This window comes from Purpureocillium lilacinum (genome assembly GCF_023168085.1).
Source record: "Purpureocillium lilacinum CBS 284.36 DNA, scaffold_5, whole genome shotgun sequence".
Taxonomy (NCBI): Eukaryota; Fungi; Ascomycota; class Sordariomycetes; order Hypocreales; family Ophiocordycipitaceae; genus Purpureocillium; species Purpureocillium lilacinum.
The window spans coordinates 3,720,962-3,737,319 of NW_027072115.1; the positions used below are offsets into that span (position 1 = coordinate 3,720,962).

At 60.4% G+C, this 16,358-nt stretch overlaps 6 protein-coding genes across 6 annotated transcripts; 2 read left to right on the top strand and 4 right to left on the bottom strand.

The window, feature by feature from the left end:
• Positions 1–1,085: 1,085 nt before the first annotated feature.
• Positions 1,086–2,388, bottom strand: PLICBS_007725 (ssDNA endonuclease and repair protein rad10; the record flags this gene model as incomplete). Its single annotated transcript, XM_018321190.2, has 2 exons — positions 1,086–1,986; positions 2,036–2,388. 2 exons carry the CDS (start codon positions 2,386–2,388, stop codon positions 1,086–1,088), a joined length of 1,254 nt encoding a protein of 417 aa, XP_018181087.1.
• A 491-nt stretch (positions 2,389–2,879) lies between these two features.
• Positions 2,880–4,346, bottom strand: PLICBS_007726 (uncharacterized protein; the record flags this gene model as incomplete). The annotated part of the gene is made up of 1 exon (XM_018321191.2): positions 2,880–4,346. One exon carries the CDS (start codon positions 4,344–4,346, stop codon positions 2,880–2,882), a length of 1,467 nt encoding a protein of 488 aa, XP_018181088.2.
• Positions 4,347–5,460: 1,114 nt separating this feature from the next.
• Positions 5,461–7,809, bottom strand: PLICBS_007727 (diacylglycerol pyrophosphate phosphatase; the record flags this gene model as incomplete). Its single annotated transcript, XM_018321192.2, has 1 exon — positions 5,461–7,809. The coding sequence occupies one exon, from the start codon at positions 7,807–7,809 to the stop codon at positions 5,461–5,463; it is 2,349 nt and encodes a 782-aa protein (XP_018181089.2).
• A 2,085-nt stretch (positions 7,810–9,894) lies between these two features.
• Positions 9,895–11,309, top strand: PLICBS_007728 (subtilisin-like serine protease; the record flags this gene model as incomplete). The annotated part of the gene is made up of 3 exons (XM_018321193.2): positions 9,895–10,182; positions 10,237–10,413; positions 10,512–11,309. The coding sequence occupies 3 exons, from the start codon at positions 9,895–9,897 to the stop codon at positions 11,307–11,309; spliced, it is 1,263 nt and encodes a 420-aa protein (XP_018181090.2).
• Positions 11,310–11,505: 196 nt separating this feature from the next.
• PLICBS_007729 (uncharacterized protein) lies at positions 11,506–12,849 on the bottom strand (the record flags this gene model as incomplete). The annotated part of the gene is made up of 1 exon (XM_018321194.2): positions 11,506–12,849. One exon carries the CDS (start codon positions 12,847–12,849, stop codon positions 11,506–11,508), a length of 1,344 nt encoding a protein of 447 aa, XP_018181091.2.
• A 2,075-nt stretch (positions 12,850–14,924) lies between these two features.
• Positions 14,925–16,329, top strand: PLICBS_007730 (L-galactonate dehydratase; the record flags this gene model as incomplete). Its single annotated transcript, XM_018321195.2, has 2 exons — positions 14,925–15,080; positions 15,133–16,329. The coding sequence occupies 2 exons, from the start codon at positions 14,925–14,927 to the stop codon at positions 16,327–16,329; spliced, it is 1,353 nt and encodes a 450-aa protein (XP_018181092.2).
• Positions 16,330–16,358: the final 29 nt, after the last annotated feature.

Consider the following 16,358-nt stretch of genomic DNA (forward strand, 5'->3'; position numbering starts at 1 on the left):
GCGGCGGTGGTCCCCCCCTTGTTGGCGTTGCATTGTTCCGCCTGCTGCCCGCATCTGCTGATGGCACCGCAGGAACGGCGACGGGCCTATTGGGCGGATGACCAATGAGCTCCTGCGGCAAGGATGCGGCCGATGCGACCCTATAAGGTTGCTGGTGGCCGAAGATCCAAATTACACGGTTGGTGGACGGCCAACCTTGCGCACGCGATCGCGTGTAGGGCGTCGACAGCTGTTGACGATGCCCATCGCGGGGCCCGTTCAGGCACCACCACCACCAGCCCAGTTCCGTGCGCGAATGACAGGCAGCGCCTCGCACAAACTCGGGCAACAAATCCATTCGTGCTCGTCGACATTGGCATGTGCCGCTGCCGTTGGTTCCAGGTGCAGGTGCAGGTGCAGGCACAGGTGCCGCTGCGAACCGTCGTCTTGCTGCAAGGTGCAATGTATCACAGAACCTCACGAGGCCGTTCGCTCATGCTGCAACATCCACGGCGGAAAGCGGCCTTTGACATCCACAGCCAACGATACCACCATCGCAGGCCGCAGCTGACCCGGCCGATGCCGCGGCGCCGACCCGGCAATCGCAGGTGATGCATCGTTCTGTTCTTGACCGCCAGGGACAGGCCACCCTCTGCCGCCGATCGCTGCCCGTGGTTGCCGGCACTAAGCTACCTCCGATGCCCATATCAAGCCTTCCCCGCACGTCCGTGGGGGTTTTCGCGATCCTTTCAGTGCGGGGGGAGGGGCGTTCGGGCGTCTCTCCGCGAGGGCAGGGGGACGACTGTCGCTGTTTGCCTGTTTGTCTGTCTTCGTTTCTCCAAACAACGCGGCAAAATGATGACCGGAGAGTGCGGCCCTGCTGCCTGTATTGTTCCCCGCCTGTTCGAATCAAGAAGGAGCACGGAGCAACACGCTGCATGGTCTGCAGAGGTTCCAGGTTCCTGCCCGCGTCGTTCGGCTGTTCCGCGGCGCAATCAAGGAACCGAGATGGAGCATCTCTCACGCACCTGTTGCAGGGCTGCGCATTCTTAGTCTGTTGCCCGTGCATATGTTGGCCGTGATACTACTATAGGCAGTAAGTCGCGTCAGCCATTTTCGCGTAGCTTGGCCAGGGCCGCCGCAACCCCTCCGGCGAGCTCCTCCTGCGCCTTCTCGGCTGGCCGGGCCGGCTGCGACGCCCCTGCGCTCCTATCGCCGGCCGTCTTCTGCGACTCTTCCAAGGTCGCCGCCAGTAGCGCCTCCTCGTCGTCGCCGTCGTCGTCCAGGTCATCGTCGTCGAGGAAGTGGAACTGCTTCGGCGCCGACTGCCCCGACGACCGTGCAGCCGCGGACTGCCTGCCGGACGGGCCGACAACAGCACCGGAAGCACCAGCACCGGAAGCAGAAGCAGAAGCAGGCATGTCGCGAAGCGGCACACGAGAGAGCGGCATGGCCTGCTCCAGCCGCGCCAGTCGTTGCTGACTCTCGGACGATTGTTCGGCTTCCCTGCCTGCGGCCGCTTGCACGCCTCGCTTGGCCGCCTTTTTGGCGCGAAAGGGCTCCTCGACGGCCGACGACCACCTCTTCACCTTGACACCGCCCCATCCGTTGAGCATCCCCAGCTGCTCGGCGTCGGCGTTGATGGCGTTGCGGAGGCTCCCAAAGTTGGCCACCAGGGCGACCGCGTCCGACTTGTTGAGGCTGCGCGGCACCGTGACAAAGTCGACCAGCCGATCGGCGTAGCTCGACGACTGTTGGCCTCGGATGGCCGCAAAGTTGGCACTCTCATACGACTTGTACAGCTCGAGGTAGCGGGCCGCCTCGGCCGCCGACCAGCAGAGAATGATGGTGGCGTTGTTGACGAGTGACGTCTTGGATAGCTCGCGTAGGGAGTCTTCGTGGTTGGGGATGTCGACCATGGTGAGCAGGATGCGGAGGTTGTATCGGCCTTGCAGGTTGCGGATGCGCGTGTAGATGTACTCGGGATGGAGGCGATGGTACTTGAGGCTGTCATTGTCAGGCTCTGCTTCACTGTCCGACCCAAGAGCGCACTCACCTCAGGAACAGAGCGCACGTAGTCACGCCCATGACATAGTCGGCCGGAATGTCGCTGTACTCCCACGGCATGGACCGGAGGTTCGTGAGCACGGGATTGCCTCGCTGACGCGGCGAGACTAGGATCGTAGACCCGGACTGCCGCTGCGGGAGGGCCTGCGGCGTCGGCTGCACGATCTTGCCGCCGCCCGACGACGATGAATTGGCCGGCGGCGCCTTGTCGAGGCGCTGCGGCGTCGGCTGCTGGATCTTCTGCGGTGCAGGCTGCTGGACGGCGCGGCGAGCCGGCGGCGACGGATCGGCAGCCGCCATGGCCGCCAGGAGGGCATCGTCAGCGCCAAAGTCGTCGTCCATGGCTGCGGTGCCTGCGTCGAAGCTCCGGGCGGTGCGCTGTTGCGGGTGCTTGGCTCTGTGTGGATGCTGGAGGTGGAGGAGAGCTGGACCAATTCACGGTCGGGGATTTTTGAGGCTTCACAGCGACGCCCACAGTGACGCAACCCGTTTTCTACCAACGCCTACCCTGAACCGCACAAACGCATCCAACTCCACCCCAAGGTCGCATCACGGCGATGTGGTGTCCAGCACGCACCGTAACACTGCATTGGGCCGATGATCTACATAAATGCGAGATGATGTACGAGTTTGGAGGAGGCACACGCCGTGGACCAGTCCCGTAACGGGTCGGATGTGCAAGGAATCAAAGACCTTCGCGACAACATGGACTTTCGCGGACCACCCCAGGCGTACGCCCATGGATTCAGACCCCAGATGGGATAAACAGGTTGGTCTTTGCAATCATTCTAGTTGCTATAGGGTATCAATCAATCACTCTATCCAGTCATAAGTCATGCTTCCCCGCTCAAAGAAATCACATCGTCGTCCTCGTACTCGCTGTCACTATACGCAGCCCCATCCACCATGTCCCTGTGTATCGCGTGCAGCGCCTCGAGCCACGCGTCGATAGCCATTCTGACCTCTTCGTTCTGCGTGCCCGAGGCGGCGAGCTGGTCCCGTAGCCGCTCGTACGCCTCAATCATGAGCCAGACCTGGAGCCCCGAGGCACGGTTGCCCGAGCGCGGTTCCTCCGTGCCGCCGTTGTTGCTGGCGAGCGCCGATGAAAGCTCTCGCGTCAGCAAGTCGAGGCCAACCTGAAATCGTAGGGCGGCTGGTGCCGGTGCGGTGCTCTCGGTGCTCTTGTCCTCTTCGTGCTCCGGGCGAGGCGACACTGGGGACGGGTACCGGAAGAACTTGTGCTGCCCTTCTCCATGGTCGTGGTCGGAGGGCACCAGTGTGCCGTCGTCTGATACCGGTGACGGCGTGAAGAGCAGGCTCTTGCGGTACTCGGATGGATCGTATCTCGGAGCTGGGCTCGGCTGCTGGGCGAGGAACTTGGGGTTGATGGGCGGCACCTCTGGCACGTCTGGCTCCTCGGGGTACTCGACCAGGTCCCTGTACTGGCGAGCTATCGTGCTGACGCTGGACATTCTGTTGACGCCCGCAGCGGCCGACATGCGCTTCTGCCTCGCCGCCCGCTCCAGTTGTCCGACTTTGCGGACCGGCGTCTTGGCCCGCCGCAGACCGGTCGACCTCGTGATCGTCGCACGGGGCGGCAGGCTCGCGGCCACCGAGTCGCGTTGTTCAGAGGCCACGGCGATGCCGATGTCTGCGGGGAGTTCGGCAAACAGCGGCGGCGGCGGAGGTGGAGGGCGAGGTGGTGCCGCTCGCACCGGGGCCGGGACCGGGGGTGGTGCGTGCATCGGCACCGGAGGCGGCGGCGGCGGAAACGGCGCGGGCTCCCGGTCGGGAATCGGCTTCCTGTTGAGCGGCGGCGGCGGCGGCGACAGGTACGGCGGCAGCCTGCTAAAGTTGTGCACCTTGTTGTTGTCCGACCTCGTCACCACCCGCTCCCCGAATTCATTGTGCCTCCTGCGTTTCTCGTCCTGGTGCACGCCGCCCGCCGACGGCGACATGGCGTTGGCCGGGTTGCCCAGCGCGCCCATCTGGACGCCGGCAAGCCGGATGACCTCGCTGACATCGGTGTGGTGCTCGTTGCAGTCCTTGAGCTCGCCCTCGCATGTCGAGCGTCGCGAGCCGGCGGGCCAGAACTTGTGGAATTTTCCGCGGCCGGGGATGAGGCTGCTGGGGATGTTGATGAGCGAGCGGCGCTTCCTGTTGTTGTTGTTGTTGTTGTGGTTGCCGTTGCTGCTGGCGCTGGCGCTGGCGCTGCTGCAGGAGGGCGTGTAAGTCGGCGACTCGACAAAGTCGCGGGGCCCGTTGCCGGGGATGACGAGGGATATGTGCTTGCTGCTCATGGTGCAGGTGGTGTATGATTTGAATTAAAAAACATCAAGGAGGTCGCTAGCAGAGGAGAGGAAGGAAGTGTTCTGGAAGATGGCCAACCGCCCGCGGGCGAGAGGCCTCGTATTGTCTATATCACCGCGCGGCCTCGCCCTCCTCAGTCTCACTCGGGCTGGCGATGATCCGAGGGTGCACTGCCTCGGGCGCTGATGGCGCTCACGGCGCTCAGCCCCGCCATTCCCAGGTTGCCCAGCGCAGGCTCACCACCAACCTCCGCCAACCTCCCCTGGCCTCCACTGGCACTCCCACCGGGAAACGACCAACTCGGCAGACGGCCCCCCATAGGACGGCCCATGACGTGTGGCGGCCCAGCGTCAGCCTATCAGCGCCATGTGGGCGTCGCCACTGCATCGCCATGATTGACATGATTGACGGGGGAGCGGTGGGTTTTCCTCCTGCTGCTATTTCAGAAACGCCTCAAAAGCTTACGACGGTTGGTTATGCGCCGCGTGGGAACCCGCAAACACTCGTGGGCTGTTGGCCACAGCACCAGCAGCAGCAGCGGCGGCTGATCAAGTCTGGGCTTTCCTCGCGGCTCAGCTGGCGATGCTCGTATCGTGAAGCCGAGTGGGATCTCCCGAAACAAGAGACGCGCATCGACGACGCCGACGAGGGTCATGCGTCGTATTGCATCCCCCTGGCGTGACTCGAAATGCAGGCAGACGGCACTTGGAGGCAGGGCGGCTGTCGGTAGTCGCGATGATGCACGCTGCACGTCAAAACCGGTAGTACTATCATGTACTGCGGCTGACCTGGCAACGCATACCATTTTACGCCGTCCTCGGCGTCGCAGACAAATGGACAACGTCGAGAACAGCCACAACGGCAGTTCCGTGTGTGTGTGTGTGCGACACGCCTTCTTACTCACCCCGTCGTCGACTGGAGGCGGCACTCGTCCGCCACGGTAGCCTGCCTACTTCGTACACACACAACACACAGCAACCACTTCACGCTCACCCGACGGCTAATAATAGACGCTTCTCGTAATGGCCAGTAGCAGTAGTACTAGGTACCTTACGTAGGTAGGTATGCATTATTTGCGAATACGGGTGCGGCCCCTCCCGAGTCCTATCGCGCCTCGCCCGCGTGTCCTCCGACCGACTTCCTGCTCCACTGGTGCACCAGGCCCTTGCCGGGCTTCCGCTGGACCTCGTCCCACAGCCGGGCCGTGAGGAACTTGTATATAAAGGTGCTCGCGCCGTTGTAGCTGATGCCGTGGTCGCTGTCCGTAAAGGCCATCATCTTGAACTTGTCGGGCGACACGCCGCCGCCGACGAGCAGGTCCACGAGCGCCGCCGCGTTCTGGAAGTGCACGTTGTCGTCGCCCGTGCCGTGCATGAGCGAGAAGACGCCCGCCACGCTCTTGAAGCCGGCCGTCTTGCGCACCGCCGTCTCGTTGTACCCCGCCGCGTTGGCCCCCAGCGTCTTCATGTACCGCTCCGTGTACATGGAGTCGTAGAAGCGCCAGTCCGACACGGGCGCCGTGCTGAGCCCAAACGTGAAGACGCCCGAGTCCTGCTCGATCGTCTTGGCCGTCAGGTAGCCGCCAAACGACCACCCCCACATGCCCACGTGGTCGGCGTCGATGAAGCCGTTCTGCGCGATGAGCTGCTGCGCCGCCCAGATCTGGTCCTTGGGCTCCAGCCGGCCCAGGTGGCCTGCCACGGCGCTGCGGAACTTGCGGCCCTTGGACCCCGTGCCGCGGTTGTCGACGACGTACGTGATGAACTGCAGCTCCGGCTCCGACGCAATGTACGCGTTCCACCCGTACGCCTGGAACTGCTTGACCACCTGCTGCGAGTTGGGTCCGCCATAGGGGTTAAACAGCACCGGGTACTTCTTGGACGCGTCAAAGTTGGGCGGCAGCGTCTGCCGGACGTTGAGCGAGAAGCCGTCGGGGTGCTTGAGCTCAAAGTAGGTGATGTTGGGCAGCTTGTACTCGTCGATGATCTTGTACACGCTCTTGTTGTCCACGAGCGTCCGGAGCGGCTTGGTGCTGTTGGACGCGTACAGCTCCTGGTAGGGCACGTCCGGCCCGCTGTACGTCAGGATGTAGTAGCCGCCTTTGGAGGAGAACGTCGCCGTCCAGGTGGCCGAGACCTTGTCGTCGACGAGCGGCGTAATCTTCTTGGTCTTCCACGACACGCTGTAGACGTGCCGCTCGGTGCTGTGATGCGTCGTCGCAACGTAGTAGACGAGGCTGCGCTTCGCATCCACGTACAGGATCGACAGGACCTCCCAGTCGCCGGACGTGAGCTGAATGGGCTTGCTGCCGTCCGTCGGGTAGAGGTAGACGTGCTGCCAGCCCGACTCGTCCGAGAGGTCCACGTAGTAGGTCCTGTTGCAGCTGCCCTTGAGCTTGCCGACGTACTGGATGGCGAGAGTGTTCTCGAGCCACCCGTCCGTGCCGTCTCGCTCGCGGACGACCTTGGACGTTTTCGTCTTGGGATCGACAATGACGTGCTTGTCAAGATCCTGGACACGGTTGAAGACGCGATAGATGACGGACGAGTGCCCCTCGGTGACCCATGCGACCTCGCCAATGATGGCCTCCTCCTTGGGGAACGCATCGATCGGGACGGCGCTGAACTTCTTGGCCTGCACGTCGAGGATGTTGAACTCGACCGTCGGGTTCTTGGACCCGACCTTGGGGTAGCGCAGCTCCAGTTCCTTGGGGTACGGGGGCGCGACCTTCTTACCCGCCATGTAATACGGGATGGTAAAGGTCTGCACGCCCGTCTCGTTGAAGCTCAAAAACGCAACGTACTTTGCGTCGGGCGAGAACCAGAGCGAAAAGCGGTCGCCGAGAATCTCCTCCTCGTACACCCAGTCGGGCACACCGTTGAACATGTCCGGGCCGCCATTGCTCGTGATCCGCGTAACCTTGCCGTCGCCGTCGCGCAGGTACACGTCGTTACCGCGCACAAAGGCAATGGACTCGCCCTTGGGCGCCTGCACGGCGTACTGGATGTCGCCGGCCTGGTCCTCCACCAGCGGCGTCTTCTTGCCGGACGCGACGTCGAGGATGAAGTAGTCGGCAAAGTACGAGTGGCGGTACTGCTTGGTCGCGTTGGCGGAGACGAGCAGCGCGCGGTTGTCGTGGCGGATCCAGTACTCGCTCGTGCCGTTGGGCATCTGCGACGCGGGCACGAAGATCTTGGAGGCGTTGGTGGCGATGTTCTCGAGCACGAGGTCGCCCTTGTCGTTGGTGGTGATGTACTGCCCGTCGTCGCCCGTGGAGGCCCAGCGCACCGAGATGGACGACGTGCGGATCTTGCGCGACGTGACCGTCTCGTTGTACGTGAGGAGGCGCTCGCCGTTGCCCGTCGGCTGGTGAGGGTGTCGCGGCGGGTCGATGGCGAGGGCCCACGACACGAGGGACAGCAGCGCTGCCCCTTTGCCGAGAGTGAGGAGCATCGCGGGCGAGTCTCTTTGGTTTCACGGCGGGATCGAAGCTGGGGACACGCCTTTCGCTGCGTCTGAGGAAGCCAGACTCGAGGGTCAGTTGTCTCGGCTTCAATTCAAGGACAATCCCCTGGCCTTATACATGATTTGAGCTTGCTTTGTTTGTTCCGGCTCAGCGCCTTATCAATCCCACCCCGCGCGCCTCCCCCTCGATGCGCATGTAACATGAGAACCCCGAACAAGATTATTACGGGGAGCCAATGACGCGTAGCTCTGTGTAGCCTCCCCCCCCCGGGCGAACCGTGGGACTGCATCTCCCCTTGCCGCCTGGCGCTGCGGTTGCAGTCGCCGATGCCGACATGCAAGTGTTTAATGACGAGGGCGCGTCCGAATTGTGGGACGACTTACATTTGGCTCTTGGGACCTGCTGGATTCGTCCAGGTGCTCCCCCCCGCACTGCGAGGATTCCCTGGTGGCTTCGGGAACTTTGGAAGCTTGGCTTCAGCCACCGGGTGCTTGGTGCTATGCTTGTCCGATTAGAGTAGCGCTCTGCGCCGGCTCATAGCCCGGATGGCTCTAGCACCAAGGCACAGGGGCCGCTTCGATGCTAAAATCCACGGTCAGGCACGGCCTAGGATTCGGCGAACCTGGGGAGAGGACGCCCGCCGTCTTGTCAACGGGACGCGTACCCCGTCCATCTCTTTCTTGCTGCTTTCTCTCTCAGCGTGGTTGTCACTGGTCAGTGAAAGTTTGTGTCTCAATTGCCAAGACGGCAAGCATGAGATTGATGAACCCCGGGGCCTGGTGAGCGATCACGTTCGTCCGGTTCTTGTCCCCCGATGAGCGGAGCGAAGCAGATTTGGATCAATGCAAACCCCGCCAGCAGCCCGCTGTATTCAATGGATGCCACTTCCAGACATCTGTCCTACATCGTTGTCTGCACTGCGAACGCGGTACGCCGAATGCTAATTTAGCGCTGCATGTGCCGCAATGAACCTTTCAAGGCTACTGCATTCAAGGCAAGTAGGGGTCTGCAAGCCACACCTTGATATCTGCCTGATGTTTTACTCTCATTACCGTCTGCGACTCCTTCCAAATTCGTTCTAAAGGTGTGACGAGTGGCGCAGCTTTCGGGGACTGCCACTTACGAGGGCCGACGCGCCAACCTGGAATCAAATTGAAGGGCATACGCGTAGAGTACGCATGGCGACTACCAACCTGCTAGGCGTTGTCCACGGAGCACGTCGCGAACCTCTTGCGGGTTGCGGGCCGTAAGCAACTGTGCATCCAGTTCACTGCGCCACGTGGTCATGTCTCAACGTTGACAGTGCCCAGCCAAATGCTCCGTGACCATGCGCGAGCTACGATAGCAACCTGTAAGTCGCCCTTGCAGTGCGATAGTCCGATACGAGGCTGCTGTCAACTCCAATCCACCGAGTCCTCAATTGGTAGCAAATGGCCCAGGACTGAGGTATTCATGTTGTCACAAAGATCAAGATGCGACGGGGCTCGAGCGACTGGCCTCTCAGCCCGATCGAGTTCCAAGTGACGCACTGTATAACCCAGCTTTTTTTTTTGGTACAAAATCGCGTGAATGCGAGGAGACGTCCACGCAGCTTTCGTCTTGAATTTTGATCAAAGATAGATGCCGTGTTATAAATAGCTGGCAGTTTCGGGGATTCCGGGCACGACCCACTCCGCGGGGGAGCCCGGGGCCGGGGCCGAGACAGTAGATCCACGCTCGCATTGAATCGGCGGAGCAGCGTCAACTTCGTTTATGGAACATGAGGTAGCTGCCTTGGAGTCATCATGCCATAGCTCGAACGAAACTCATCTCGGTGACTGTATTCGCAAACTTGATGACATTCTGCTACATCGTGTATTGCTCTCACGGCTTCGGCATAGAATATCGTAGCGGGACGTGCATGTGGCCAGCGGACTTTCCGAGTTCAAACTCAACTACATAACATGTACATATATAGACTGGCGTTCGCCGGCTGGGCCGGCTTCCTTCAACAGTTGATGCCTCCTCTTCTCAACACACTCATTAGTTATCTTTCAGTCTCTCATGTCTTATAATCCCATCACGCCTTTCAGATGCAACTATCCCTCTTCTTCGCTTTTCTGCCGCTGGTGTTGGCCTCCCCAAGCGCGACCGTCAAGGCCAAGCGTTCCTCGCCCGCCCCTCTCTTGGTGCCGCGAGGCGAGGTCGTCGCCCGAGACAGTTACATTGTCAAGTTTAATGATGACATTTCGTCGTCCGTCGTTGACGAGGCCGTGCGCCAGGTCCCCGGTGACGTGCAGCGCATCTACGGCGACGTCTTCAAGGGTTTCGTCGGGACCTTGGACGAGAAGACGCTAAGCTCGCTTCGCAATCGCCCTGAGGTGGGCAACTCCGCTTCTGGCACCCAAACGAAATATCAATGCTGACTTCAACAGGTTGATTTTGTCGAAGTACATGGCATTTTGTCTGAAACCCGAGTTGACACGCAGGCTGGGGCTGATTGGGGCCTCGGCTCCACTTCCACCAGAGACGATGTGTTTACTTTCGACAACAGCGGCGGCAAGGGAACTTGCGTCTATATCATCGATTCGGGCCTTAAGGACACTCTTGAGGTGAGACCGGCACTTCACCCATCGTAGTCACGGCGTGGGCACAACACCACTTTCGGGTACATATGGGCAAGTCATAGGCTAACAGGGCGCACTGCTAGGAGTTTCAGGGCAACGCGGAGCAGGTCAAGTCCTTCGTACGAGGTCAGGAGACCGATGTTACAGGTCACGGCACGGCCATTGCGGGCGTCATCGGCAGCAAGACCTACGGCGTAGCCAAGCATGCCAAGCTTCTGGGCGTCAAGATTGTGAATGACACAGGCCAGGGACAAGAGGCGGATCTGATCAAGGCATTCAACTTCGTGGCCAGTGATGCCAAGAAGCGGAAGTGCCCAAAGGGTGTCATCGTCAACGTGTCGTTAGCTTGCAACCACGCTGAGAATGTGGATCGGGCCGCCGCCTCCCTCACCAATCTCGGGATATTCGTGGTAACCGGCGCGGGGAACGCCCACGCCGATGCGTGCGAGCTGTCACCCGGATCAGAGCCCAGTGTGTGCACCGTGGCAAGCACTAACCGCAAGAAACGCTTCGCCCCCTGGTCCAACTGGGGCAAGTGCGTCAACATCCTCGCACCCGGAGAGGAAATTAAGACCGTGGACCTAAACGGCGGCGAGCTGGTTGTGTCTGGGACTTCCCTTGCGGCGCCGCACGTTGCCGGCGTTGCAGCATACCTGCAGGGGTTGCAGGACAAGGGCGCCAGGATGAACGCCAGGGAACTCATGGCGCACATCTTGCAGCTCGCGACCAAGAATGCCATCGGCGGCGTGCCTTATGGCACTCCCAACCTGCTGCTTTTCAACGGGGGCGGCGCCAAAGTCCAGCGACCAGAGTCACCAGACCGTCAGGGTTCTCGATGGGCGCTATTTCGTACTTCCAGAGCGCGGCATGGGGTTGCATAAAACTGCATCTTTTAGACCTACGTGTACTTCGTACGGATAGTATACGGCGTACAAGTAGATTGGAATTTAGTCTCCAGTAGCCTGGCGCCCTCAAACATCGCTGGAACACTGTATCTAGACACATATGATATACCTTGCCATTGAACTCGCTTCAAGTCGTTCTGCTTAGCTACGACTGTCAAAGCGGCGTAGTGGGCTAAAGGCGCAGGTTCCATCTAGCCATGTCGTCCAAGTGTGCAGCCCAAATCGCGAGATACTGATCCTTCGGTTCCTCCAGCGCTCGTAACTTATCGGCCGCATAGCTGTACGGTTTCTCGTCCGCGAAACACGCCGTCTCCGTGTCGCTTGGCAACACTCCATCAAGGATGTAAGCGCGCACGGCGTCGTCGGTACACTTGGACTTGTCCCGAGAGCTATGTCCATAGCCGTGATGCACAATGAGTCTTGCGTTGCGAGGGCGCATCTCGGCCAACAATTCCCTTGCATTGCGCAGCGGTGTGGATGGGTCGTGAGTCTCAGCAACAAGAAGCACAGGCGCTTTGAGAGTCTTGTTGAAGTCGCCACGATAGACCTCGGCGGCTTGGGGCCAGTAGTCGGTGAACCGCTGGCAAGGGAGAACGTAGCTTAAGCCTGAGTCTCCCGCAATCCAAGACTTGGCCGTGATGTTGTTCCAATATGATTGCCACCACTCGATGGGGTTGGCCGGGCGCGGGGCGTCGTACACATCTGCGCAGATGACCAGAAGCCCCAGCTCATACGACGTTGGCTTCTTCTCATCGGATGAGCAAGGGAGGGCGGGGTCGTACTGCCAGCGCTTCTGAAGGAACTCCGCTGCTAGAGTTGAGTTGCCCGCCTCTAGCTGGAATAGCATTTCCGCCAGGCCTGGCCAGGTTCGGGGATTATAGAGGGCTTTAAAGATGGTGGCAATTACTTGTGAGTAGGTGACGACAGACGGACCGCCGGAAGGCGTGTAAGCCGGGACCGGTTGCTCAGCGAGAGAGTAAATGAAGGATTCTAAGCGCTCTTGAAGTTTGTCCAGAGTCACCGGTTGGTCCTGGCCGGTCGGTGGCTTGGCCAGCGCGCAATGCGCCGGGCCTGCAGCGATGCACTCGCCTAGGAAACCTTCTCGCCAAGCATCCGTCACGTTGTCCAGCATGTGCCAGGTGAAGCCACCGAGAGTGCGCTCGTTTCTGGCGTTGACGACGCCATCGAGGATGATGCGACCTACGCTTGATGGAAACATGCTGGCATATTCCTGGCCAATATGAGTGCCGTAGCTCACCAAGTATCCAGTCAGCTCGTCCTCTCCCAGCGCCTTGCGGATCTCTTCGAGGTCGCGCGCGACAAAGGCAGTAGACATGAACCGAGGCAGATCCCCATGCAGCTCGTGACACGCACGAAACGTCGCGTCGTTCATGGTGTCGAGCAGCTGCAAGTGCGTCTCCGGGCGACCGACTTCCTTGAGGGCCTGAGATGTCAGGAGGTTCCAGCGGTCTCGGTCGGCATCGTAGGGAAAGCAAGCCAGCATGGGCTGGGACATGTTGATCCCACGGGGATCCCAGCCCAGAACATCGAATTGGCCCTGGCTGAGACGCCCTGTCATCTCTTCAGACGACACAAACGCAAATTGGGTCCCACTTCCTCCAGGGCCACCGGGATTGATGACGATGGTCCGCGCGCTTTTCCTCCCTGTGGATGGAAAGTTGTTATTAGAATCACCGACGCGCGCCAGTCCCGAAACCTGGTACTTGGTCACAGCAAGCCGGACAATACGCGGCTCTGAGGCATTGGTATAGTCAAGAGGGACATCCAGATAGCCGCAGAGAAAAGTTCCACGCCCAGAGTAAGGATCAGAGCTGTTATCAGACGATGCCGGCGACTGACGACTCCCCCAGAGCCAGTGGCTCGGATCCGTATCAAACTGCTTCACCCAGGTCTGCGCTGGGTTCGGATCGTCAATTGGCGGATATACAGTCTTCCTCGTGCAAGGGAGGAACGAAAACGGGTCGTCGGGTACCGGGAACTGGCCAAAAGAAGTGTGTGGTGTTGCATGGTGTCGACACGGCCCTCGTGAACCGGCGATCCAGCGAGGGACCGAGAATCGCGTGAGAAGCCAGACCGCGACGGTGAGGCATGCTATCCTCCAGGGCCAAGAGGAGCGCTTCTCTTTGCGGGAGGGCTCCTGTGATGGCGCGTCTTTGAACATGGCTGCCATCATTCGGGGTTGACGTTGAAGGTGATTGACTGTCAATGGGGGCAAGTTTGGTGAACTCGGCGAGGCATTCTCCATGCATAAACATTGGTCTTGGGCACGTACGTGCAGACAACTGCTCCAATACGAACACCACGTTGGCTGTGCCTCGGGCCCGTGCTCGAGCCCTTGACGGACGGCTACCTGCCGAATGTGGGAAAGTTCACAGGGCTGTGTCGATGTTGCACGCTTATTGCGGCTCGGTAACGGTACCCTGCCATGACCAACCCCAACGACACGCGGCATGCGTCACATCGCCGTCGCCGAGATTCACAGCTTTGCAGCAGCGATGCGTCACGCCGATATTGGTGACGGGGTCTGTTTGTGTTGGTCGTCTCGGTGTATGTCGGTGAGGGCAAGGTGAAGGCAAGGTCAGCGCTCAGACACCAAACACCCGTCGGCAAAATGGCCCAGCAGTGGCCAGTGGAGCAATTGTCCGTGTGGGCTTTCGCGTCTCAAAGCCCTTCACGGCCCTTGGCTCATCGTTTGAAGTCGGCTCACATAGCATTAAGAAGCAAGCATGCCGCTTTTCTGGGTAGTGAGGAAGGGAGGGGATGAAATTTGGTGTCCTTGATGGGTGCTGGCCGGTCAACTCCTGGCGGGAAGGCACGCCCAGTGTTGCTTCCCCATTTCGATGCGGGGGCGGGGTAGTGTCCGGCTGTCCGGCCTTTGATGGTCTGGAGGAACCAAATAATAAAGCAGGCACTGCCAGCTTGCCCTGTCACTTCGCTTCACTACTTTGCTAACAATGTATTCCATTCCTTTGATTCCAGTCGTCCACAGGTCGGCACTCGAGATGCCGCCTCGGTTAGCTTTGCCCCGAGGACGACGTTCGTCCCCCGAAGACGGCATTCGTTCCGACTGGGATGGATACACGGCAGTAACACAGAGAAACATGTGGCAGTCGAACAGGCGACTCGCCGCCAGCAGCTTCCCACCAAGCCCAAGGCCAGCCACCTCCTCTGGGCGCCTCAGCCGGCGGGCCATTTTCTCCATCAATCACGGCCGCCCAGCGGGCGGCAGCTGTCCGGTCTCGGTCCCCGCACCCCACTGCACAAAGCCGTTGACCCGCGAGACTTGAGCGGCTATTGACCCCGCCGGGCGGGAGTGGGACGATGATGCACATCAGGTATTCTGCCGTCGCGTATAATAGCTCGAGCTTCGGCTGTACCTGGGCTTCGTGACGCTTGACGTGGGGGCTTCACTCTGATCTACATAAAACTCTAGACAGGCTGCACACAAACTTCACCGGCGAAGTACTCTCGTGCTTCGTGTATGAGACGCGCCGACTCACTCCATCCTCAAAGGGGCACTCCATTGACTCCAAGACCCGACCACCGGTCGTCACCGAGCAAATCGCCGCAATGGCTGAAATCACAATCTCGGGCTTCCGCTCCCGCGACGTGCGGTTCCCGACATCGCTCGACAAGACGGGATCCGACGCCATGAATGCCGCTGGCGACTATTCCGCTGCGTACTGCATCCTCGAGACCGATTCGCCTCACTCCGGCCATGGCATGGTACGCATTTCGCTTATCGAGCTGGTATGGTGAGGTAGCTGACCGTCGCCAGACCTTTACCATCGGCCGCGGCAATGACATTGTCTGCGCCGCCATTGACCACGTCGCCGACCGCCTCCGTGGCCGCACACTCTCCTCTCTCGTCGCAGACTGGGGCAAGACATGGCGCTACCTCGTCTCCGACAGCCAACTTCGCTGGATCGGGCCCGAAAAGGGCGTCATCCACCTCGCACTCGGTGCCGTTGTCAACGCGCTCTGGGACCTTTGGGCCAAGGTCCTCGGCAAGCCCGTTTGGCGCATCGTTGCGGACATGACCCCCGAGGAGTTTGTCCGCTGCATCGACTTCCGCTACATCACCGACGCCATCACCCCCGAGGAGGCTCTCGACATGCTGCGGGCGCAGGAGTCTGGCAAGGCCAAGCGCATTGAAGAGGCGCTCGCCAGCCGCGCTGTCCCCGCCTACACCACCAGCGCAGGCTGGCTGGGCTACGGCGAGGATAAGATGCGCGCCCTGCTTCACGAGACGCTCGGCCAGGGCTACCGCCACTTCAAGCTCAAGGTCGGCGGCAGCCTCGACGACGACCGCCGTCGCTTGTCCATTGCCCGCGAGGTCATCGGTTACGACAAGGGCAATGTCCTCATGGTCGACGCCAACCAAATCTGGTCCGTACCCGAGGCCATTGACCATATGAAACAGCTCGCCGACTTCAAGCCCTGGTTCATCGAAGAACCCACAAGCCCAGACGACATCATTGGCCACCGATCCGTGCGCGAGGCTCTCAAACCCTACGGCATCGGCGTTGCCACGGGTGAGATGTGCCAGAACCGCGTCATCTTCAAGCAGCTGCTCATGACAGGTGCCATCGATGTATGCCAAATCGATGCCTGCCGACTGGGTGGTGTCAACGAGGTCCTCGCCGTGTTGCTCATGGCGAAGAAGTATGGTGTTCCCATTGTTCCACACTCTGGCGGCGTCGGCCTGCCAGAATACACGCAGCACCTGAGCACCATCGACTATGTCGTCGTGAGCGGCAAGCTGTCTGTGCTCGAATATGTTGATCACCTGCACGAGCACTTCCTCCACCCGTCGGTCATCAAGGACGGCTACTACCAGACGCCAACAGAGCCGGGCTACAGCGTCGAGATGAAGGCCGACAGCATGGACCGGTATACATACCCGGGCGAGAAGGGTGTGAGTTGGTGGACCAGTGATGAGGCAAAGCCTATTCTGGAGGGGGTCAAGATCTGATGTATATCGACATGTGGTAATGAGCGGCG